Here is a 24436-nt window from a genome sequence, read left to right as displayed (position 1 = left end):
ACTAAACCATTCCCAGAATGCACCTTTGAACTCCTCATCTGTCAGCCTCTTTTCATGTGACTGAAGATACTGCAGGAGACCATCCAGAGCTCTTCGATCTGCTCGAGATACGGCTTCAAACAGCAGCCAGCGGTTGAAGACTTTAAGAACAGGGGGCTCCGGGGATCCCTCGTCACATGACATCTCAACTTCGGCCTTCCTGCAGGGGGAAACATAAACTTTTAAAGGAACTTTAAAGATGACAACTCCAATTAAAAGTGCACCAAGTATCTCTATGTTTCACTTATTTGTATCTAAAACTGAAATTGACTGAATTGAAATGTAAAACTAAAATCTAAAATGACTTCCTTAAAGGGATAGTTCACCCAAAAATGAACATTAGCTCATTATTTTCTTACCCTCCAGGCATCTTAGGTGTATATGACTTCCTTTTTATCCTGGCACATGCAAGCTTTATCATGGCAATAGGCAGGTGTTTCTCTTTATCAGTCCAAAACAAGTCAAATAAAGTGCATCCATCCATAATAAAAAGTGCATCACACAGTTCAGGGGGGTGAATAAAGGCCTCCTGTAGTGAATCAATGGATTTTTGTAAGAAAAATATCCATATTTAAAACATAAGAATCACTTATCTAGTTTGCGCCAACAAGTCGTACACAGAAGCAGCCCCGGGCTGAAGACATAGGACGTCGCCATTCCGTATGCGCCAGTGAGTCTCGCACAAACCAATGTTTGTTTACAGGAGCAAAGGAAGCAAAGTTTCCTTACTTTAGCAAAGGAAAACCAGTCTCCTCTTGGTTTATATTGAAATACTCCAACAGTTTTCTTTACAAATCCTCGTTTTGAACTTCTAATTCATGACCTGTGCTGTGTTTACCTTACTCCACATCTGAGCGGCACATGCACAATGCCGACGTCCTATGACATCCACCCGAAAACCCTTCGGTGTACAACTAGTTGGCACAAGCTAGATTAAATTCTAGCCGTGAAATGCATCGGTTTCACAACAGGAGGCCTCTCAGAGCCATGTGAGGCACTTTTTATGCACTTTATTGGACTTGTTTTGGACTGATGAAGAGAAACACTCATCTACAGCCATTCTAAAGCTTGGAAGTGCCAGGATAATTTTTATATAACTCCGATTGGATTTGTCCGAAAGAAGGAAATCATATACACCTAGGATGCCTGGAGGTTGAGTAAATAATGGGCTAATTTTCATTTTTGTGTGAACTATCCCTTTAATGAGGGGACTGATTTGTTTTAAAGTCATGAACATTTACATTCTAAAAAGCACTATTAAACTTTTTTTTTTGAAGGAATGTTACTTGTTGCACCTTTGAACATGTAACAAATATAGGCCTCATTTCACAGACAGGGCTTAGACTAAGCTAGGATTGGATTAGGTCATTGTTCAATTAAGACATTTAAGTAATTTTCATAAACGTGCCTGAGAAAAAAACATTACTGGTGTGTATTTTGAGACAAAACAAAAGCACTGACATATTTTAAGAACAATCAGTGAGAGTTTCTTTCAGTTAAAACAGCTCAGATTGATGTTTTAGTCTGGGACAAGGCTTAAGCCTTGTCTGTGAAACCAGGGGATAAATTTGTACAGGGGATTCATGAAAACGTTAAGGTGTAGCGGTTAAGATGTAATGCCAGGCAGTGGAACCACCCTGTGTCGCTTGAAATTTACTTAAGGGCTATGGAAAAAAAACTTCCATAAATAAGTCTATGAACTGAGGAAAAACTGACTGCCTTACAGACCTTAACATAAACATTACTCCAAAAGCATTCACAGAAACAACAACAGACATTCAGTTGCCCCACCGTGCATAATCAAGAGTGCAAAATCATGAGTTCACTGTCCTCAGCATGGAGCAAAAAATCTACAAAAGTGATTATCTGTAAGGCATTCAGAAAAGATATGACTATAGTCTCACCACAATTAAATCAAGAAAATTCCAATTTGACTTTTCTAAAAAACATTTTTTATATACAGTACGAAAGGCCCTATATAAATAAATATTCTTTACTATTAACAACCTCAAAACACTGTAATTGCGAACAATGCAAAGAGTGATTATTTCATAACTAGCCTTCCACAAACCCCAGTCTGCACTCTATCACCCAGTAAACAATGTGTCCATCTTTGTTTTAAGATTCCTGAAGGTAACTGTATATACTTGAATGTTTTTTTTAAATCATGCAACAAAGAAAAATATCTGAGGGGCTAAGGGGTTGTATACCACCCAAGAAGCATTTTTACCATGGCTTAGTAGTTAGTGCATGTGTTTGGGCAATGCAAGTTTGAATTCGGTAATTTTCATAGTCTCATCCCCCCCTTTCTTCCCATCAGTTCCTGTACCCTTTCCACTACTGTATCAATAAAAGTGGCAAAAAGCCCAAGTATAAAACAAGAAACAAACTGAAGCTATGTCTCTTACCCTCGTGGAAGTTTCTTCCTGCGTTTTTTCTGGTTGTTGACCTCTCTACATGTGCCGTAGTCAAACAGGGAGTCCATCGGTGCCTTCTTAGGCCCAGGTGCCACTGGATACTCAGACATGGTAGACTCAAGGAGGTCCATGGGGTTTTTTTTGAAGGCCCCTGGGAACCTTATTCGTGAGTTCTGCTTGTTATCATTCTGTGGTCCAGGTCGCGCTGAATCCTGGGATGAATCCTGGGTCGGCTGTGATCCATCATCATTGTCCAGAAGTTCAGAAAGTGCAGACATGGGGAAATTGGGATCCCCTTCTGCTGAAAGGTCCTTACCCTCTGACGGCTCCTCAGCAACAGTCCCAGACAGTGAAGAGACTGAGTTTGCCTCTGTCATGGCCAGACGATAGCGCTTTAGTAGTGTGGAAGCAGAGAAGCCCTGCTGGAAAGTCAAAATTGATTGAGTGGACTTTAAACACAAGATAAAACAATTACTCTACAGTGTGAGCTACATCAAAACCTCCAAATAATGGATCAATGGAAAGTAATAATAATTGCAGCTAGGCAACTATCTAAACCAATATTGTCAACCAACCAACTCTACAGGGCTTTGGAAACAAATCTAAAAATATACAGTTACTTAAAGTGGTCAAAGTTCATTTCCCCAACTGTAGGCTAATTAGTATGCTTGAAACTTGATCAGGTTATCCTGGTCTTATTATAGAAATTATACAGCAAGTATAAGCAACTTGCTCAGTTGGGGACTGAAAGTCACTTAACTTTAATAAATGTATTGTATGACCACACAGATTGACGCCATTGGATGAGAACAAAACTCGAACTGAATTAATGCTCTGTAGAGCTGCTTTACAGATGAAACGCATCTTGCAACATTAACACTGGTATTAAACAGGATTGAATCAACACTGAACTGACTTAAACTGGATAAAGACAATGCTGCCTTTTGTAGAACTGCTTGAACTGAACTTGCTTCAAATTGATGACCTTCACTCTGTTTTCATAGAACTCTTCATACTCTTCAAAAATAAGGTGGACACTTTTTTAACGCAAGAACTCTTCATAGGGCTGCTTTACGCCAAAATTCTCTCGGAATTCTTTCCATAGTTGTTTCCATAATTGATTGTGCTATTTTCCTGTAAATCTCTGTAAAGCTGCTTCGACACAACCTGTATCATATAAAGCACTACAGAAATAAGGGTGACTTGAGTTTTGGTCTCTGGTTTCCCCTTCAGCATGAACAGAACTAAACATCTTGAACTCTGCAGGAGAGAAGCATTCCAGATAAAAACAGTCCTAGAATCAATCTGCACTGGACTGTGAAATCATAGAAACAATTTATTCCTGAATGCACAAGAAGAATGAACATACATTACAGAAATAAAGCTCCTGGAATCATTTTATCCGGCTGGTACTACTAGACAACCTTATGACCCTGGCGTCCTCTCTCTCCCAGTAATTAGTTCAAATGGGTGTGTTTTTTGTTTTTGACAAGGATCTTTCCCAGGTTGGTTCTTCTCTCCAGCAAAGCCAAGGCTACTCGCTTGCATTTACAGATAATGCAATCATCCCCTTGTCATCCAAGATGTTTGTGTCTTTCTCTCTTCAGTCGTAAAGAAATTATGTTTCTTCAAGAAAACATTTTTGGAATGTTCTCCATTTAATGGACTTGGGTGCCCCCAAGTTTGAACTTCCAAAATGCAGTTTAAATGCAGCTGGAAGAAGGGTCTTATCTAGTGAAACAATCTGTTATTTTCTAAACAAATTGACAATTTATATCCACCTTATTTTTCAATGCGGAAGTAAGCTGTTTTCTGGTAATGTGTTAGACATCCGGTTCATAATCCGCCATAGGGAAATAACGAGAAGAATATCGAAGTGCAGTAAATGGTAAAACAGCATGCACTACAAACCAGTGTGTTCATAATTAAGATAATACATTAAAATAATATGGTAAGACACACCAGTTTGCAATACCAAGCCGCAAAGAGCTTTTGTGCAGCTAAAAATAGCTGGAAGTGGATGAGACTGGAAGTCAGACACAAAAAAAAAAAAAAAAAAAAAAAAAAAAATGTACAAATGGCTGCACCCACTCTTATTGGAAAAATGAGATGGACACTTTTTAACGCATGCGATTTCTGTGTAATCCAAGTGAATACAGTTAGGGCAGGTCAAAAAACTCCATCTTGTTTTCTTCTCCAACTTCAAAATCATCCTACATCGCTGCTTTACCTTTTTTTTTGATCTTTGCATGTTCACTTTGTAAACACTGGGTTGGTACTTTTGCAAAGATGTAGGACGATTTTGAAGTTGGAAATGAGATGGGAATTTTTCAACATACCCTAACTGTATTGACCCGGATTACACAGAGTTCGTATGTGAACAGACAAGCGTTTGAGGTTAAAGTCATTTTGTTTAGAAAATAACCGATTGTTTCACTAGATAAGACCCTTCTTCTTCGGCTGGGATTGTGTAAAGCCCTTTGAAGCTGCATTTAAACTGCATTTTGGAAGTCCAAACTTGGGAGCACCATTGAAGTCCACTATATGGAGATAATTCCTGAAATGTTTTCCTCAAAAAACATAATTCCTTATAGTCTGAAGAAAGAAAGACATGAACATCTTGGATGACAAGGGGGTGAGTACATTATCTGTAAAGTGTTATTCTGGAAGTGAACTTCTCCTTTAACCACTATCTCCACTTCTCTCAGTGTAGCTTGATGAAATCATTTTAATAAAATGTTCTAATTTAACAATACATTTTGTGTATGACCACTTTTTAATTGCAGTCGAGAATGAGCTGGATGTAACAGCAAAATACAGCTTAAAGACATTTTCATGACACAGTGTCCAGTCCAGCCCAGTGGCTTTTTCTTCTTTCTTACGTTGTATGTACGTAAGAGTTGGTATCACCGGTGAGGTCTCTAACCAAACATCTGCTGTAACTTTGGGCTGTTAATCAAAAGCACTTCTGACCTTCTGAAAGCCTGAAACTATTTTCCAAGACACTTTCGCACCGTAAAGACAGCTTGAGGAAAGTTTTGAGTCAGCCTTGTTGCATAAACAAGCCTTGTTGTTTATATGTTCTATTCAATTCTCTCTTTTTTAGCGATTACATGTTAGTCATACCTTGTTTTGGGAAAAAACAACAAGTCTGTATTACAGAATATTGAATACTGATACTGGAAGTGTCCAGTAGCTTTAATACTCTAAATCTGTGGACATAATTAAGTAGAATTACACATGCTACTCACTTCAGACATTTCGTTGTATATTGTGTGCACTTCCCTAATGGCAAATTACTCCTCCGGGGAGCTGGAAACTGTCAGGAGGTCTGCAGGGACACAAACAGAGCTGGAGGGAAAAAAAAAAAAAAACAATACCAGCGTTTACAGAAGACAACTGTCAAACTAAAACTCAACAACAAGATCCATGTCTACTAACCCGTGTTCCCACAGTATTCCTAAAGCTTCTGAAAGCATACAATCATTTAAACCTGGTTCATATTTCCTGCTTATGTATAAATAGTCAGCACATTGTGAAGACTTGTCATCCCACGTGCAGCTCTAAGAGCTGATTTGTGTACTGTGGATTTGTCTATCCTAGTTCATGGTTTTCGGCTCCACCCTTATGTGGTAATAGATTTCGATTTTAATTTGTTACATGTGTTCTGAACTGCCTTTTGGATTTTGACAGACTGGTATTGTTGTTGTGATCCTGTACCTTGGATGGGATTTGTTTTTAATTATGCATATGAACTCCAGTATCTGAATCAACATAGGTAATGTAATTCAACACCATATGATAAAAACAACTACTGAACTGACCAAGCAGGTGAACAAATGTTAAATCTGTGAATGCAATGTCAAGAATTATAAAACATACAAAATTATTCAAATTTATTAAAAAAACTGTGGACATTTAGGCACAGACAAGGTATATTTTGGTGCCCATGCATGTAATGTTTTGAACCAAGACACTTTGTTTATTCATCCCACTTCATCTACTCTATTCATCCCAAATATCCCCTCCACAACCACCTCCACACATCCAACTCCAGTTCCTTTGTCCACATGTCACAATCCATTGTGGGACAGTCCTAAACTGATTCTTTCATTTCCCCCGAACTGGCATGACTCAGTCTCTTCTATTCTGTTCCCAGTTTAAGGGGAAATTCCTCGATTGCGTCCAAGTACAGTAAGACCAAGCTTCTGAGGCACTGAATGATGATGACATCAAAGAACCACTACTGCTGATGAAGCATCTAATTCCAGTGCTGCTTAAAACACTGCATTTAAAAGTCAAAACTCTTTGGTTGTATGGGAAAGAGCAGTGTGGAAATTTAAAATAAATAAATGAATACTTTCTACTTTTGTTCTACTTTTGTGTTCCCCACAAGATAGAATGTCATATGGTTTGAAATGACATGAGGTTTAGGGTTAGGCAATGATTGAAATTAGCTCATATTTGGCAATATGGAACAGGGTCACCTTCCAGGTTTCTGTTTTTTTTTTCTGATTCTCCATGAGCTCATGGCCAAAATAATCACTGGTCTTGTTCAGGCATGTCTGGGACGCTCCACAACTCCTCTGAGAGGTAGTTTAAAAGTAATCAACAACAAATGTATACTTACTTTAGAATTAATGCTGACACATCACAAATTCCCAAATTTTAGGATGGAATACTATTGACATGACTTTTACTCAGATTTTGGCTCTGAATGGCACCTTGGAACATAGCTTATTTAGATTTATAGACAATCTGGGTGATCCAAGGTTGTTTAATGTGTGGTTTTTTCTCTGTAACCAGAAGCAGGCAAGCATATGATGCCTATATTGTTTTAAAATAGGCATTCCAGAAGTCATGTATTGTATTCCAGCTTTAAGACTACACCATTGATACTGAAGAAAGTTTTCATCTGCGTTTGCTTAAGCAGATGGTGGAAAATCTAACACAAGCCCCCACAGTTACTGCCACTGGCCTGGCAAGTGCTATCCAAATACTGGCTATAGCAGAACCTCCGCTCTGACCTGACTCCAATACAGTCCATTATCCCCATTGAGAGTGAAAGCAGAACAGTGGACGTTTTGATAAGCTCTGATAACATAGGCGCATGATGGCATAAGTCATCCTACTGTGTTTTGGGAACTAGAGGATGTGATGGTGACGGTAGTGCATCAGGCCATGTCACTGGGAGACCTAGTGAGAAATTTAATAGATGGAGAAACAGTCCTATCTACACAGAACAGCATTAGATAAAAGCTGGAAATGACTGACTACATCTCCATGGTCCCAGAGGAAGATCCACGTTTCCTTTTCCATGTCATAAGGTCTGCAAAGTGCCAAACAGCTGTGATCTAACTAAAGATGAGGTTGTGGGAAAAATGAACGTCAGTCGAAGAGCGTTCAGTGTTGGTTCTTCTGACAGTCCAACCACAGTTCTGAACTCATGAAATGACTGAAGAAGAAAAAAAACTTCCTCAACAGATCTGTGCATGCCAAACAGGTTCTATGTAGATACAGACAACACTATGATTTGGAGATAATCAGGTATAGTGGGAAGAGGAAGTTCTGGACTGTTACGTTTTCAGTTCTAAATTGTTCTAAACTCTCTTAAATTGTTCTAATCTCTCTTAAATGGTTCTAAACTGTTTTAAACGTTTTAAATGAACTTCAATCTTTCAGCATTCCCAGAACACAGTTTGAAAACTGCATCAAAAGTCATGGATAGGAAAAGTTGCTCACCCGTGCAGGCAAATGTACTGCTAGACGTGGAATCAGTAGTTACTCCGTTTATGAGGTCAGATTCGTCCATTTAGTCTTCAAGTAGGATCCGTATAGCTCTTTCGGTAAACTTTAGAAACAGCTTCATCTTTCCACCTAGGTGTTTCAAACTGATAATGGGAGAGAGCGACTGCAGAAGCAGTTTTTTGATTTCCCTCCGCCCATTGAATGGAAACCTGTAGAAATGAGCATTAGGCGTGTGGAACTCCTCATTCAGTAAGAGAAAAACGTAAGAGACTTGGATCATTTTACGTCTGAAGCGTGACCAAACAAAATATGCAGTCTAATAGCTATGAACCTGTGCCATTTTTACCACAAGACCGCCTTGTGGACAAACGAAATATTCACCGTGTAACTTTTAGAAGTTACTTAACAAACGATTCACATTCTAACGGTGAAATTAGTAGAAAGTAGCTCTTTTCTTACTTTTAAAGCCATGAGAACATACGACATAGTATACTGTTATATTATAATGTACAACACATAACGTTACTGTATGCACTTTGTGTGTGCGTGGTCGCAAGTTTCTAAAATATAATGGAAATGTAGTGCTGTCATACAGTTTATGGAATTAAAATGGAAAAGATTTCAATGTTCTTATGTAAACACGCTACAACACATACTGCAAAGAATAAGGTCTTTCATAACAGGTATGACCGGTTTGGTTAATTTACATTGCTAAGCTTTTTGTTGTCGAGCGTCAATATGCAAAATGTTGAGAACACCGCCATCTGGTGTTCTCCTGAAGAGCAAGCTTAAAGGGATAGTTCCCTCAAAAATGAAAATTCTGTCATTAATTACTCACCCTCATGTTGATCCAAACCCGTAAGACTTTCGTCTTAGGAACACAATTTTTTTTTTTTTTTTTTTTTTTTTTTTGAAATCAGAGAGTTTTCTGACCCTGCATAGACAGCAAGGGTCCTGCACGCACATGTTTGTGGTACTTTTCAAAAAGGCACTAGAGTGAAGCGAAAAAGAATTGTTGAATAAAGGTGTTATTTTAGTTTTTTGTGCACAAAAGTATTTTTGTGGCTTCAGAAATTTACAGCTGAACCACTGATATCACATGGACTATTTTGTCGATGTTCTTGGTACCTTTCTGGACCTTGACCGTGCTCTTGCTGTCTATGGAGGGTCAGAAAACTCTTGAATTTCATAAAAAATATCTTAATTTGTGTTCTGAAGACGAACAAAGGTATTATGGGATTGAAACGACATGAGGGTGAGAAATTAATAACAGAATTTTCATATTTGTTTAAGAGACTGTAAGTCATTTATCATAACATTGGCCGACTTGTAACGTTTTTGTTTTTAATTAATATTAGTGACATTATAAGGACAATAAGTTGTTTTATAAATTAAATAAGTATAAAATATTTTTACCAAAATAAATACTTTGCACGTTGTAAATTGCAGGATGTATTTTCTTCCTGCTTTTTTGAATTCAGTTCAAATTTTGTTACAAAGTAGTGTTAAATGTATTGTATATATTTTTAAACATCTTTAATAAATGTCTTAAATCAACACTTTAAATTAGATAACCTCAAAATACATATTAAAATATAATTATTTTATAAAATCAAGTTTTCCACAGACCCCCATGTGACCCCCAAGAATTTATTCATTAGTAGCTCTTATTGTTATGTGCATATTTGTGAATTCAGATTTGGATTTTAAAAACATAGTTTTTGGATTTTAAAACCAGTCATGAGTTTTACCCTATTTGTAACAATAGCCAACAATACAAAAAATTAGTCATTTTATGTCAAAAATCATTAGGATGTTAAGTAAAGAACATGTTCCATGAATATATTTTGTAAATTCCATACCGTAAATATATCAAAACTTTTGATTAGTAATATGCATTGCAACGAACTTCATTTGGACAACTTTAAAGGTGATTTTCTCAATATTTTCTCAATATTTTTTGCACATTCAGATTCCAGATTTTCAAATAGTTGTATCTCAGCCAAATATTGTCCTATCAAACCATACATCAATGGAAAACTTATTTATTCAGCTTTCAGATGATTCCAAAAAAATTGACCCTTATGACTGGTTTTGTGGTCCAGGGTCACATATGGTGGGTCAATATGCATTTACATATAGGGGAATTAAAATAAAACAAAATACAAAGGCCATTTAGCGCAGCCAAAAGGAAAGTACACAACAAAACATCTTACACAAGGTCATGATTTTAATGAGATTTTAAAGAGACTACACATTAAGATAATAAATTACAGTGGAAGAGCAAAACAGCACCAGAAGGCATCAGTCACACGGTCATCATGATGTACTGCTTCAGTTTTGTCAAAAAAATTCACACATTTATTTCTAAAAAGCAGTTTGAATGAATTTAACCTTTGGAAATGACAAACTAAAACCTACAAAACAACAATACTCATCCATTATATTACGTCTATGAAGATTCTCAGTCATCCATATAATAAGTCTTAATAAGTCTTGTAGAAGTAAATCTAAGAAAATATTATATGTTTTTGCTATTTACTGAATATGTTTCACCACTCAAAAGTGTGGCTTCACTGTCACTTCTGAGGAAGTGGTTTTGTATATTTTATGTCATATTCAAGTATTTATTATAAAATAGAACAAACAGCAGTGCAGTCAATGTCAGATATTTGGTTATACAGTCCGCAGACTTTTGTTTTGGTATAATTTATATAAGTAAAATTAAAACCCTCATTTGCAGTATATTGTTAAAGGAACATACAGAACCATTCCATACACATACTTAAAGTGCACATGTATTAAGAATCAAACAGAAATAATCAGTAGTTAAAGTTATAAACACTGTCACAAACTGTCTTTTTTAAGAATACTACTTTTCTAAAGAAAAGCATGAGCAGAACAAACAACAGCAGACATCCTCCCTTCCGAAACCATTAAAGTCTTCAGCAGCTTGGACCCTAATTGTCCCCAAAGAGAAAACAACAGTGTACTGCAGAGATGCAAAATCCAGTAGGAGAAGAACGGTCCAATGAGGAGACTAAGGAGGCGTCTGATGGGAGGCAACAGTAATCCAGTGGGAGGGCAGAAGATGAGGTCTGAAGTTTGCTCGTTTGTGATTGAGAGATCACACAGTGTAGTCCAGCTCTGCATTCATCTTGGTGTACATTTCATAGATGGCATCAATAGTAGCTGTGAAGTTTACTAGGAACTGCCGCACTTTGTCTAAGCATTCTTCGTCCTTGACCTCTCGCCCTTTAGAAAGAGCTTTGAGAAAATCTGATCTGTATGGAGCGGCATATAGTGCTGCCTGCAAAAATGAAGACAGGGCAACCTCAATAGGTTTTTTCAAACAAATGTCTATATATCACTAATTTCACTTTCAAAAAATTAAAAGTTGTTTTTAACTTGCATAAAACAACTTCAAAAAAATGCATGCATGTATGCATGTATTCAGAGGGGGACCTATCATGAAAATCTGCCTTTTTCAGTGTTTAAGTGCTATAATCAGATCTCAGTGTATCTACCAACCAAGAAAATTTTTTTGGTAAGCCTTTCTCTGCAAGCATGTGAAAAAATGAGCCGTTCAGATTTCGCTCCCTCGTGACATAGGAAGGGGATCTTATTATAATTTTACCGTCCCTTAAAGGAGAAGTCCACTTCCAAATCAAAGATTAACATATAATGTACTCACCCCCATGTCTTTCTCTCTTCAGTCATAAAGAAATTATGTTTTTTGAGGAAAACATTTCAGCATTTTTCTTCATATAATGGACTGCTATGGTGCCCCAATTTGAACTTCCAAAATGCAGTTTAAATGCGGCTTCACACGATCCCAAATGCGGTTGTTAACAATCCCAGCTGAGAAAGAAGGGTCTTATCTAGCGCAACGATGGGTTATTTTCATAAAAATACAGTTTTTATACTTTTTAATGTCAAACGTGCGTGTTTCTGCTTCCACTCAAATTTGTCATTTTTAAAATTATATAATAAGTTATCTGTGGGGTATTTTAAGCTGAAACTTCACAGACATATTCTGGGGGCACCTGAGACTTATACTACATCTTGTAGAAAGGGGCATAATAGGTTTAAGAAACTTACTTTAAAGAGCTTCTGAACAAACCAGCCATGATACTTCTTCAATGCCATTTCATAAGCTTTGGTGACGTTTACTCTGATGAGGTTAGGGTTGCTTTCATCTTTATCCCCATCCACTAGACTCTGGAGAAGAACCTGGATGAAGCGTAGCCCCCTAACAGGAAAACAGAAGGTAAAAAGTTTTATTTAAAAGGTTCACCTAAAAATAAAAATTCACAGAAAGTTTCACACAATGTGCTGCGTGATCATTTTCACAGAATGAAACTAAATTGGGACAGACATTGTCAAGCTCCAAAATTACATAAATAATAAACAGTTTTTAATGATGAAGGGGCAAGCAAATGTTGACCAAATTTACTATTCCTTTAAAGGAACAGTTCACCCAGAAATGAACATTTGCTTAAAATTTACTCACCCTCAGGCCATCCAAGACAAAGATGAGTTTGCTTCTTCACTAAACCAAATTAGGATAAATTAAAGGAGTAGTTCACTTCCAGAACAAAAATTTACAGATAATGTAACCCCCTTGTCACCCCCTTGTCATCCAAGATGCTCATGTCTTTCTTTCTTCAGTCATAAAGAAATTATGTTTTTTGAGGAAAACATTTCAGGATTCTCCTTATAACGAACTTCTATGATGCCCCCGAGTTTTAACTTCCAAAATGCAGTTTCAAAGAGCTCTAAACAATCCCAGCCTGTTTTTCCCGGTTTACACTGTTTTTTCCGGTTCAAGACAGTTGGGGTCGAAGAACATCCATCTCATTTTCTCCTGCAACTTCAAAATCATCCTAAATCGCTACAGAAGTACCAACCCAGTGTTTACAAAGAAGGTCAAACTCCCTTAAAACAGTTAAAACAGCGATGTAGGTGACGATTTTGAAGTTGGAAGATAAAATGAGATGGGAGTTTTTTCGACATACCCTAACTGTCTTAAACCGGAAAAAACACAGTTCACAAAGACCTAGACAAGGTGAGCGTTTGAGGTTAAAATATGTAAATTGTAATTGTTTTTAGAAAGTAACCAATTATTTTGCTGAATAAGACCCTTATTCCTCGACTAGGATTGTTTAGAGCCCTTTGAAGCTGCATTTAAACCGCATTTTGGAAGTTCCAACTCAGGGGCACCATAGAAGTCTATTATATTGAGAGGAATCCTAAAATGTTTCCCTCAAAAAACATAATTTCTTTACGACTGACGAAAAAAAGACATTAACATCTTGGATGACAAGTGGGTGAGTACATTATCTGTAAATTTTTGTTCTGGAAGTGAACTACACCTTTAAGCACTACCTGACTTGCTCACTATGGATTCTCTGCAGTGAATAGGTGCCATCAGAATGACCTGGTAAAATCACAAACAATAATCCACAAGTAATCCAAATGATTCAAACTACAGTCTTGTGAAGTGAAGAGCTACGTGTTTGTAAGAAACAATCTATCATCAAGCAAACAGTTGCTTCTGGCCAAAATAGTCACTTATTAGAGTCCTTAATCTATAATAATGCTTTCTCCAGAGAAAAAGTCCATTCCCTGTTGTCCTCTCACATGAAAATCCACCAACATATTTGTTTAGAACTGTTTTAGACTGTTTCAACAACTTTTTCACAGGAGAAACTATGTTATGGATAAAAGACTTGTGTTTGAGCCAGAAGCAACAGTTTGAAATTAAAGGCTTAAAGATGGATTTGTTTATTTGAAACACACAGATTTTTATTTCACAAGACATTAACTGATGGACTGGAGTCGTGTGGATTACTTGTGGATTAGTGTGATGTTTTTAGCTGTTCGAACTCTCATTCTGACGGCACCCATTCACTGCAGTGGATTCATTGGTGAGCAATTGATGTAATGTTAAATTTCTCCAAATCTGCTTCCATGATGAAATAAACATCTTGGATGGCCTGAATGAGTACATTTTCAGCAAATTTTCATTTTTACTTGAACTACTTCGTTAACAAAGACAGTAAAAGTAACCGTTTTTCACTTTCACTTCTCTAAAATCAAAAAACGAAGCAACAAACATTTCAAGCCCAGTCTTGCCTTTTTAGCCACATGAGGGCAAGAGTTGCTCCTACTTTTGGCCACTCAGTTCCATGCATCTCCTTCTCTGCTTCCAAAATGTGCTGAAGGGTTTTAAACCTGGTAGGGTTGGTGTCATACACAGCCTTGATTTTCTGTGAGAAAAAGCAGAGATGGGTGGAGTTATGGTTGTAAATGTTATATTGTTCAATGCTTATCAATCGTGCATGTCACATGGTGAACTTACAGTGATGTTACCCACAATGTCAGCTTTGATGGGGGAAAAAATAGTAGAGCCGAGGCAATCTAAGAGGAGATAAAGAGAACAGATGAGTAATTTTTGCATACATACACATTTTATTAACACTTATGCAATTTGCATGTATTTGAAGTGTTGTCTGAAAAGGTTGCCTCGCAACCTACTGTACACATGAAAAGTAGATTATGTTATACACATGTGTGAATGAAACATTCTTTCACAGAGCTGTGAGGTAATCCTCTTTTTAACATATTAGAATGCACAGGAATGTAGCAGATACACGGTAAAAGAACTGCCACTTTTGATCCCTTAGAACTTTGAGTGAACTCTGACATTACCGCCTTAAAAAAAAAAAGAGAGCTCTGAATAATTAACTGTGCTTAGAGAGCATGACAGATTTCTGAAAGCACCCATGCGGTTCATTAAAGTTTCAGTACCACCCATTATCATGCTGAGACCAAATGTATTGCGTCTGATAATGAAATAAACTCCTGTGGAAATAGAAACGCGCTGAATCACTTCCGTTTCCATTCCTGCAAACAATAAAAACTGTACATGCTTTAACAATTTTCTTGATTTAAACAAAAACAGTTTATAATTTACTGTGGGTTGTTTGCATGCATGCACTGCCTAACTGTGTAAACATAACATGCCCCTTCAAATTTACACCGGTGTCATTCCTATTTAAACTGAGCAAATTACATTTTAAATGCAACTCCTAAAAACCCAGATCTTTAATAATAAGGTTGCAGGTCTAATAGGTAAAACTATCAAAGCATCAATATTAAAATTCTGGATTTTACTGGATGACTTAATAATTTTTTTCATTTTATGACCATTAATAAATGTACAATATTAAAATCCTTTACTATTTTGCCTAAACAAATAAAAAATAAAACACTAGCAACAAAAATCCAAAGTGAATTTAGTAGGGCTGTCAAGCGATTAATCGTGATTAATCCCATTCAAAATACATGTTTATGTTTACATACTATATGTGTGTTTACTGTGTATATTTATTATGCAATATGTATGTAACATAAATACACACACATACATGCATATATTTAATAAATATTTATATGTATCTATATAGGCTACACTTGTATGTAATTTAGATTATATATAATGAGATTATATATTATATACATGTATGTGTGTGTGTTTTTAAATATAAATATACATAGTACACACATAGAATGTAAACAAGCTTATTTTGGATGTAATTAATCATGATGTGATTAAGCCCTAGAATTTAAGCATCGCAACATTATAATGTACAGTATGTAAAATGGATATTCAATTTAGTGTTATTACATTATCAGCATTTTAAATATTAACTTTTAAATATTAACATCATTAAAGATAATCTAAATGTAAAAATACAGGAAATGAACATGCACAATTAAATTACTAATATCGGCCAATATATATATCAAAATATTGACCGATATTGATAAAATGAAGGCTATGTTTACATTTGTAGTTCACTTCTCTTGTTTGTTTGTTTTTTTGTTTGCTTTTTTGGTTCAGACCAAAAAAGTAAATAATACATTTAATCCTGCAATGCTCACACTGGATAAAGTGTGAAAGGATAAAGTCACAACCTGATTGCGCAGCTTTTATGACGCATGTTTTGCAAACTGTATGCAGGGCTAAATGCACTTGTTGAATGTGAGTACATATGATGGTACTTTTACTAGCTGATAACTCACAAAGCTTATAAAATATGTAAAAGAAGTTAAAACAGCAAACAGAGACTGCAGTTCTGACACCTATAACAAACTAATATGACGGGTTCATACTGCTAGTCATAGCTCATGTGATAAGAAGTAGTGCTGTGCCACGATTAATCGTGATTAATCACATCCAAAATAAAAGATATTGTTTCATATACATATGTATGTGTACTCTGTATATTTATTATGTACATATAAATACACACACACATGCATGAATACAGTGGGTACGGAAAGTATTCAGACCCCCTTAAATTTTTCACTCTTTGTTATATTGCAGCCATTTACTAAAATCATTTAAGTTCATTTTTTCCCCTCATTAATGTACACACAGCACCCCATATTGACAGAAAAACACAGAATTGTTGACATTTTTGCAGATTTATTAAAAAAGAAAAACTGAAATATCACATGGTCCTAAGTATTCAGACCTTTTGCTGTGACACTCATATATTTAACTCAGGTGCTGTCCATTTCTTCTGATCATCCTTGAGATGATTCTACACCTTCATTTGAGTCCAGCTGTGTTTGATTATACTGATTGGACTTGATTAGGAAAGCCACACACCTGTCTATATAAGACCTTACAGCTCACAGTGCATGTCAGAGCAAATGAGAATCATGAGGTCAAAGGAACTGCCTGAAGAGCTCAGAGACAGAATTTTGGCAAGGCACAGATCTGGCCAAGGTTACAAAAAAAAATCTGCTGCACTTAAGGTTCCTAAGAGCACAGTGGCCTCCATAATCCTTAAATGGAAGACGTTTGGGACGACCAGAACCCTTCCTAGAGCTGGCCGTCCGGCCAAACTGAGCTGTCGGGGGAGAAGAGCCTTGGTGAGAGAGGTAAAGAAGAACCCAAAGATCACTGTGGCTGAGCACCAGAGATGCAGTCGGGAGATGGGAGAAAGTTGTAGAAAGTCAACCATCACCGCAGCCCTCCACCAGTCGGGGCTTTATGGCAGAGTGGCCCGACGGAAGCCTCTCCTCAGTGCTAGACACATGAAAGCCCGCATGGAGTTTGCTAAAAAACACCTGAAGGACTCCAAGATGGTGAGAAATAAGATTCTCTGGTCTGATGAGACCAAGATAGAACTTTTTGGCCTTAATTCTAAGCGGTATGTGTGGAGAAAACCAGGCACTGCTCATCACCTGTCCAATACAGTCCCAACAGTGAAGCATGGTGGTGGCAGCATCATGCTGTGGGGGTGTTTTTCAGCTGCAGGGACAGGACGACTGGTTGCAATCGAGGGAAAGATGAATGTGGCCAAGTACAGGGATATCCTGGATGAAAACCTTCTCCAGAGTGCTCAGACTGGGCCGAAGGTTTACCTTCCAACAAGACAATGACCCTAAGCACACAGCTAAAATAACGAAGAAGTGGCTTTACAACAACTCTGTGACTGTTCTTGAATGGCCCAGCCAGAGCCCTGACTTAAACCCAATTGAGCATCTCTGGAGAGACCTAAAAATGGCTGTCCACCAACGTTTACCATCCAACCTGACAGAACTGGAGAGGATCTGCAAGGAGGAATGGCAGAGGATCCCCAAATCCAGGTATGAAAAACTTGTTGCATCTTTCCCAAAAAGACTCATGGCTGTATTAGATCAAAAGGGTGCTTCTACTAAATACTGAGCAAAGGGTCTGAATACTTAGGACCATGTGATATTTCAGTTTTTCTTTTTTAATAAATCTGCAAAAATGTCAACAATTCTGTGTTTTTCTGTCAATATGCAGTGCTGTATGTGCATTAATGAGGAAAAAAATGAACTTAAATGACTTTAGCAAATGGCTGCAATATAACAAAGAGTGAAAAATTTAAGCGGGTCTGAATACTTTCCGTACCCACTGTATATTTAAGAAAAATGTTATGTTTATATATTAAATATATTTATATATAACATTAATTATATCAATAAAAATATATACTGTATGTGTGTGTATTTACATATGCATAATAAATATACACAGTACACACACATATATTACGTAAACGAAAACTTTTATTTTGGATTATCGCGATTAATCGTTGCACAGCACTAATGAGAAGAGAATGTTTTTGGTTTATTTAAATGTCTTTGGTCCGTGTCGCATTCACATATCAGTCGAACCACTACAGAGTTTGTTTGGAAGCCTGAAAAGGTGGGTCTTGATCCACTTGCTTGGTTATTTAGATGAACCGTACTAAGAGAGCAAGTGCAGCTGAGTTCGTTTTAATCAAATTAAACTTGCCAAGTGTGAATACACTAAAAATGGCACGAAGAAAACCAGGACTGCCATTGGTGCCCCTCACGAAAATAGATGTATAACATCCCTGCACACCAACATTTTATCTAACCCCCATACAATCAAAATGCCTGAACGAGAAAAGCCTTAGAAAGTGATACACGTTCCTCAAGTGAGAGTAGAATTCCCAACACAGAAGTGATATGTTCAGCGTTGTAGGGTTCAAACCAGCATAGCCCATCGGAAAGATCTGGGTCATCAGCATATTGTACTATTAGGAAAAGAAGCTTCTCTGGTTACAGATGACTCTAAACAGCTCCGAGTCTGCTTACACTCCATTTTTTCCACTGTGAATGAATGCCTTATAATTACAGAAAACCCACACACACATTCACTCACATGTTTAACAATGGCAGCCCTCCCTCTTGGTCTTTCTGGTGTTGGTACTCCACACAGGGCTTTTTGTGATAAAGTGTGAACACTAAACAAGAGCTGGGAAGCCTAATTGTCTTTCTGTGGGAGTTAGCGACATCCACAACAACCAGTGTCCCCAGTCACCTTATGACATCACATGATCATAAATACATCTCCAATCATAGCCTGCCATAAAAAAGAGTTGGAGTGCCTGTATCATGCATTCATATCATTCATAGGTTTTTAACTGCGGACCTAGAGCTTCTTTAAGAACAATCAGTGGGGTCCAAAAGTCTGAGATCACTAGTGAGGTTTTTTTTTTTAACTTTACTTTTTATTCACATTATTGCTATTTCTAATGAAAATGTTCGATATTAGAAATGAGAAGACTTCATAAACAATTTAATAATCATCGATGTCAATTTAATCAGTGACCTAAAATACAGTAGAATCAAAAATATATCATATTAGATTTAAATAAATTTTTAAACATCCAATTTAGATTTAAATATTCTTTTTAAAAAATCCAAAAATTGTTCATTTAAATTTTAATTAAGATTTTAAATCCTAAGTTTTAATGTGGTCCTTAGACTTCTCAGCCACACTTGTCGCCTATGAGGTTTGGTTTATTCTCTCCCCATCATATCTACTTCTTTTTTTACAATTATGGCAAGAAAATGAGCCTTTTGGTGGTGGCTGAAAAAGTACATCAAGAGCTAATGTGAACACTGTAGGCTTGGCATTTCAAGTGGCAAATTCGTTGCATTTTTCATATTAATACCAAATGAGGCTTTGAACAAAGATGTTCTGATGTTCCATTCCACCAGTGAATAGAGCAGGGCAACTCAACACCATGCTAATCAATTTTCTCAACTTCCAAAATCGAGGGCAGCGAATTAAATTATGCATGCAATAGGTTTGTGGCCTTCTTTGTGAAAAGAAATTTGAGCCAAAAAAAGATTAGTCCTCAAAAGCAAACAATGGCTTCTGCTTGACAGCTAGGCTTTGTTAGACTACACCAACAACTTCAGCAGAACACTGAAGATCTTGATCAGGAGTGGAAAATCTCACCCCTGATCAAGGAGCTGGAATATCCCAGAAAATCAGATGACATCAGACTACGGATTGCTGTAACAACATGTGTATAATTATGTAACTGAATCAGTTTAAAACTCTTGTTCTATAAACATGCATGCATTTTGAAAATGACATTGTGCACAATACAAACAAACATTAGCTATTTTATAATTTGCATAGTGAAATAGATCAAATAACTTTTTGACGACTTGAACAAGTTGAACACTGAAAACTTTAAAACCTCAAAATATTGTTCTAAAGCTCATTTTAAGCCCAACCCATCAGGCCGTTTCATGACAGCACAGAGTTCATGCTCAAATCTGAGCTGAAACTATGAGAGATGACGGAAGAACCTACCGAAGAAAGGAGGAAGGTGAGACACCGCCTCGAGAAACGGCCGGGTTTCCACTTGTTTGTCGGCTGGAAGTTGCCGGAACTGGTGCTCCATTAGAAGAGCCATGATTGCCTAAACTGGGCGAAATTGACTTTTTCTGCCTACAACATAAGACGAGGGCAACACAGCAGAAATGAAAACAGAACCCGGAACTACCGCCGGACAGACAGACACACCGTTTACTATTTCACTTCTCCTACCAGCGCTGCACTGCACAGCTGGACTGCCCCCTGCACCGCCCCTTTATGCAAATATATGCAGACTCATAGCGGAAACGCTTAATATGTGACTGAGGAGCAGCCAATCACATCACAGGGGGCGGGGCAGAAGCTAATAATATATTCTTTTCAGTACCGCTTTTTTTCTTTTTCTGAAACTAAGAAACTATTCCCACCATTAAAATAGATTTATCTATTTATAGTAGGGGGATTGAGGGATCTAAAACTAATTTGTCCAGTACACTGATCATTTATGGAGGTTATAGGCCTCTGTTTATGACTCTGTTATCACTCGAAACATATCTACTTCGTTTGATTTTCCCAGACCTATGGACCCGTTTCACATTTCCAGTTTTCTCAGAAGCAGAAGTTGTCGTAGTTAGATAAACTTGTATAGCAGTGAACAGGAAACTACACTACCTTTCAAAAGTTTTTGAACAGAAAGATTTTTAAATGTTTTTTAAAGAAATCTCTTCTGCTCACAAAGCATGCATTTATTTGATCCAAAATACAGCAAAAGCAGTAATATTGTGAAATATTTTTACTATTTAAAATAACTGCTTTCTATTTGAAAATATTTTAAAATGTAATTTATTCCTGTGTTCAAAATTTTCAGCATCATTACTCCATTTCACATGATTCTTCAGAAATCATTCTAATATGCTGAATTGCTATTTAAGAAACATTTATTTATTATTATTATTATTATTATCATTTTTTTAGGATTCTTTGATGAATAGAAAGATCCAAAGATCAGCATTTATCTGAAATACAAAGCTTTCGTAACATTATACACTATACCATTCAAAAGCTTGGAGTCAGTATACTTTTTTTTTTTTTTTTTTGAAATAAATTATAGAAATTAATACTTTAATTTAGCAGGGACGCTTTAAATTGTGATGATAAAGACATTTACAATGTTATAAAAGATTTCTATTTTAGATAAATGCTGATGCTTATATTTATCAAAGAAACCTGAAAAATTCTACTAAGCTGTTTTCAACATAATAATAATAATAGTTTTTTGAGCAGCAAATCAGAATATAAGAATGATTTCTGAAGGTTCATGTGACTGGAGCAATGATGATAAAAAATTCAGCTTTGAAATCACAGGAATAAATTACATTTTAAACATATATTCAAATAGAAATCAGTTATTTTAAATAGTAAAAATATTTGAAAATGTTACTGCTTTTGCTGTACTTTGGATCAAATAAATGCAGGCTTGCTTTAAAAAACATTAAAAATCTTACTGTTCAAAAACTTTTGACTGGTGGTGTACATCAAATATATTTGTGTGTTCCCATTTGCTCAAATAGCAAAAGAAAAACTCCACTAAGTGTTTTTACAATTTTCAAAAAGAGGAAAAAATAGTATGAGATTGATAACGGTAGCCAGTAGTGAAGTCACTCCCTTTTTTGTAATCTGGTGCAAAGGTACTATGATGCACTGTATGGTGTACATGTATTTTTTTTAAAACATTAGAAAATATTTATAATTATGGTCTGTGCAAAATGCTAGATATTAGTGAAGTAAAATATTGAACAACAAGCTCTTTGTAGATGTTACTTCTCTTATTGAGGGTTTGCTTTAGGCATAGTAAAAGGTTCCGTTTGGCTGATAATTTAACACACAAATAATCCACAAATGTTTTTCTCTTTAAAAAGAAAGTTAAGAATTAAACATAATGTGCCTTAATTTCACAATTGCTTCTCGGTGGATTATTTGAAAGGAATAACATAATCAAACACAGCTCTGGTTTGAGTCTTTGCTGAATGTTTAGGGCCTCATTTTGTTAATAATTAAAACATCCTTTACCCTGTTACTGACATTAAAGGTTTAAGCGGGGAGTCTTTCTGACGACGATTAGACACGATTATCTGGTCAGCATTAAACATTCACATGCAATGTTTAATTCATCCACCAGTAGACTTAACCCACAATGACCCAGAAAGTCATGTCATTCTCTCTTTATTAATACTGCCACCAGATTCCCTTCTTTAACTCACACCTCAGCTGACTGCACATTTTTAATTAATATTTAATCTTCTAAAGTAGAGTGTTAGACACTGCTGCCACCTTCACTGCAGATCTTGATCACGTTTGGAACACCCCTGACATCCTTCTGAATATTACTGAAAGCCCAGCACGCCTGAATGATAAGTATTTTAATAACTTTTGATACTTTCTGAAACTTAAGCACGTGGAGTTGTTATAAAATGCCATTGATACAAACATCTAATATAATTTAAAAGCTATTTTAAACAGCTAGCAGAGTTAAAGCTGTCTATAAGATGTCTTTGTCGTTGACCTATTTGACCTTTTGAATTTTTTTTTTTTTATTGAACAATCATTCATGTACAAACAACTCGGCAATATCAAACATCATTATATTACTACAGAACAGGTGCATACAAATAAAATAGAAAGAGAACGGAGAGAGAAAGAAAAAAAAGAAAAAAAAAAAAAAAAAAAAAAACATATACAGAATAAACTCATTATGAAATGCACAAAAGGTTGGTTTTACTTTCAAGTATTTTGACTTATGTATATAGAATTTACCCAACATGAGGATGTTATTTATCAGAAGATCATCTTTACTATTATTCATTACAAGTCCATAGCTAATGTCCTTAGGGTGAAGCTATCAAGGTTACGTACCTTTGGGTAAAGCCAGTCATGGATTTCCAACCATAATGCATCTACATACATACAATGAAAAAACAAGTGATCTGTGGTTTCAATATCATCACAGAATATACATTTGTTAGTATGCAAATGCAAATCTAAGTCTTAAGTACTCACTGGATGGATATATTCCGTTTAAAATTTTAAAATGAATTTCTTTAATTTTGGGAGATAAAGGAAATTTTAAGTATTTAGTTCTGAGAATATGAATGATATCTTTTTGGAAATAGTAAGAAATTGAATTTCTGTAAACTATGATAGGATAGGAAATATTGTTAAACATATTTCTAATCTTTTTGTTTGATAGTTTACCTTCTCTGAATTCACAGCCTTCAATTACCAGTGGAGGTAAACATAAGGTCATGGTATTAGAGTAAAAGAGAGTTTCTTTAATTAGACTAATAATAGAATTAGGGATAGCTTTAACAACCGATTCAAATTTAGCCCGATTACAATTTAAATATTTAACACAGAAACTCTCATATGATATAATACCACTCTTTTCCATTAAATGGGACAATGACCGAATACCTTTCTCCATCCAATCCTTATCATACAATGACCTTTTGAATTTTATGCAATGCTGATTTGGGGTTTTGGCAGCTATTTATGCACTAACAAATTTTGTGTAAAGAAATCACTCCGGTATTCTTATTCTGTTCTGATTCATCAAGAAAAGCCTTACATTTATAGGCCTACTCTTGTTTTATTTTTTATCTAAAGTAGTATCCACCTTATTTTTCCCATAAGAGTGGGTGCAGCCATTTGTAATTTTTTTGTGTCTGGGTTCAGGTCTCATTCACTTCCAGCTATTTTTAGCTCGTGTTGCTGCTTGATATTCCAAACTGGTGTGTCTTACCATATTATTTTAATGTATTATCTTAATTATGAAAACACTGGTTTGTAGTGCAAACTGTTTTACCTTTTACTGCACTTCGATATTCTTCTCGTTATTTCCCTCTGGTGGATTTTGAACTGGACATCTAACACATTTTCAGAAAACAGCTTACTTCCGCATTGAAAAATAAGGTAGATAGAAATCCACAACTTATCCTTTTGACGAAATCGATTCACTCTGTTTTCACAGACTTGTTTGTACCTC

General features: G+C 36.1%; 2 protein-coding genes across 6 annotated transcripts in view; both read right to left on the bottom strand.

Moving 5' to 3' along the window:
- Window positions 1-8493, bottom strand: part of trpv4 (transient receptor potential cation channel, subfamily V, member 4) — a 29867-nt gene extending 21374 nt beyond the window's left edge. The window contains exons 1-4 of one of the 5 annotated variants that reach the window (XM_051110431.1): window positions 8199-8493; window positions 5708-5787; window positions 2448-2878; window positions 24-199 (exon numbers count right to left, since the gene is read on the bottom strand). In XM_051110431.1, the coding sequence (XP_050966388.1) occupies window positions 24-199; window positions 2448-2878; window positions 5708-5716 (616 nt within the window). In that variant the 5' untranslated portion in view covers window positions 5717-5787; window positions 8199-8493. Of the gene's footprint in view, window positions 1-23; window positions 200-2447; window positions 2879-5707; window positions 5808-5897; window positions 6223-8198 lie in introns of those variants that run through there. The other 4 variants (XM_051110429.1, XM_051110432.1, XM_051110430.1 and 1 more) reach the window with 4 other exon arrangements.
- A 1932-nt stretch (window positions 8494-10425) lies between these two features.
- Window positions 10426-24387, bottom strand: gltpa (glycolipid transfer protein a). The gene is made up of 7 exons (XM_051110647.1): window positions 24257-24387; window positions 23308-23348; window positions 20392-20529; window positions 14569-14627; window positions 14343-14476; window positions 12306-12456; window positions 10426-11514 (listed from the first exon to the last, which is right to left on the bottom strand). Exons 3-7 carry the CDS (start codon window positions 20492-20494, stop codon window positions 11332-11334), a joined length of 630 nt encoding a protein of 209 aa, XP_050966604.1. The 5' UTR covers window positions 20495-20529; window positions 23308-23348; window positions 24257-24387; the 3' UTR covers window positions 10426-11331.
- Window positions 24388-24436: the final 49 nt, after the last annotated feature.

This window comes from Labeo rohita, chromosome 5 (assembly GCF_022985175.1).
Source record: "Labeo rohita strain BAU-BD-2019 chromosome 5, IGBB_LRoh.1.0, whole genome shotgun sequence".
NCBI classification, from domain to species: Eukaryota; Metazoa; Chordata; class Actinopteri; order Cypriniformes; family Cyprinidae; genus Labeo; species Labeo rohita.
The sequence above is the reverse complement of the archived record's forward strand: the minus strand, read 5'-3'. Positions and strand labels throughout refer to the sequence as shown.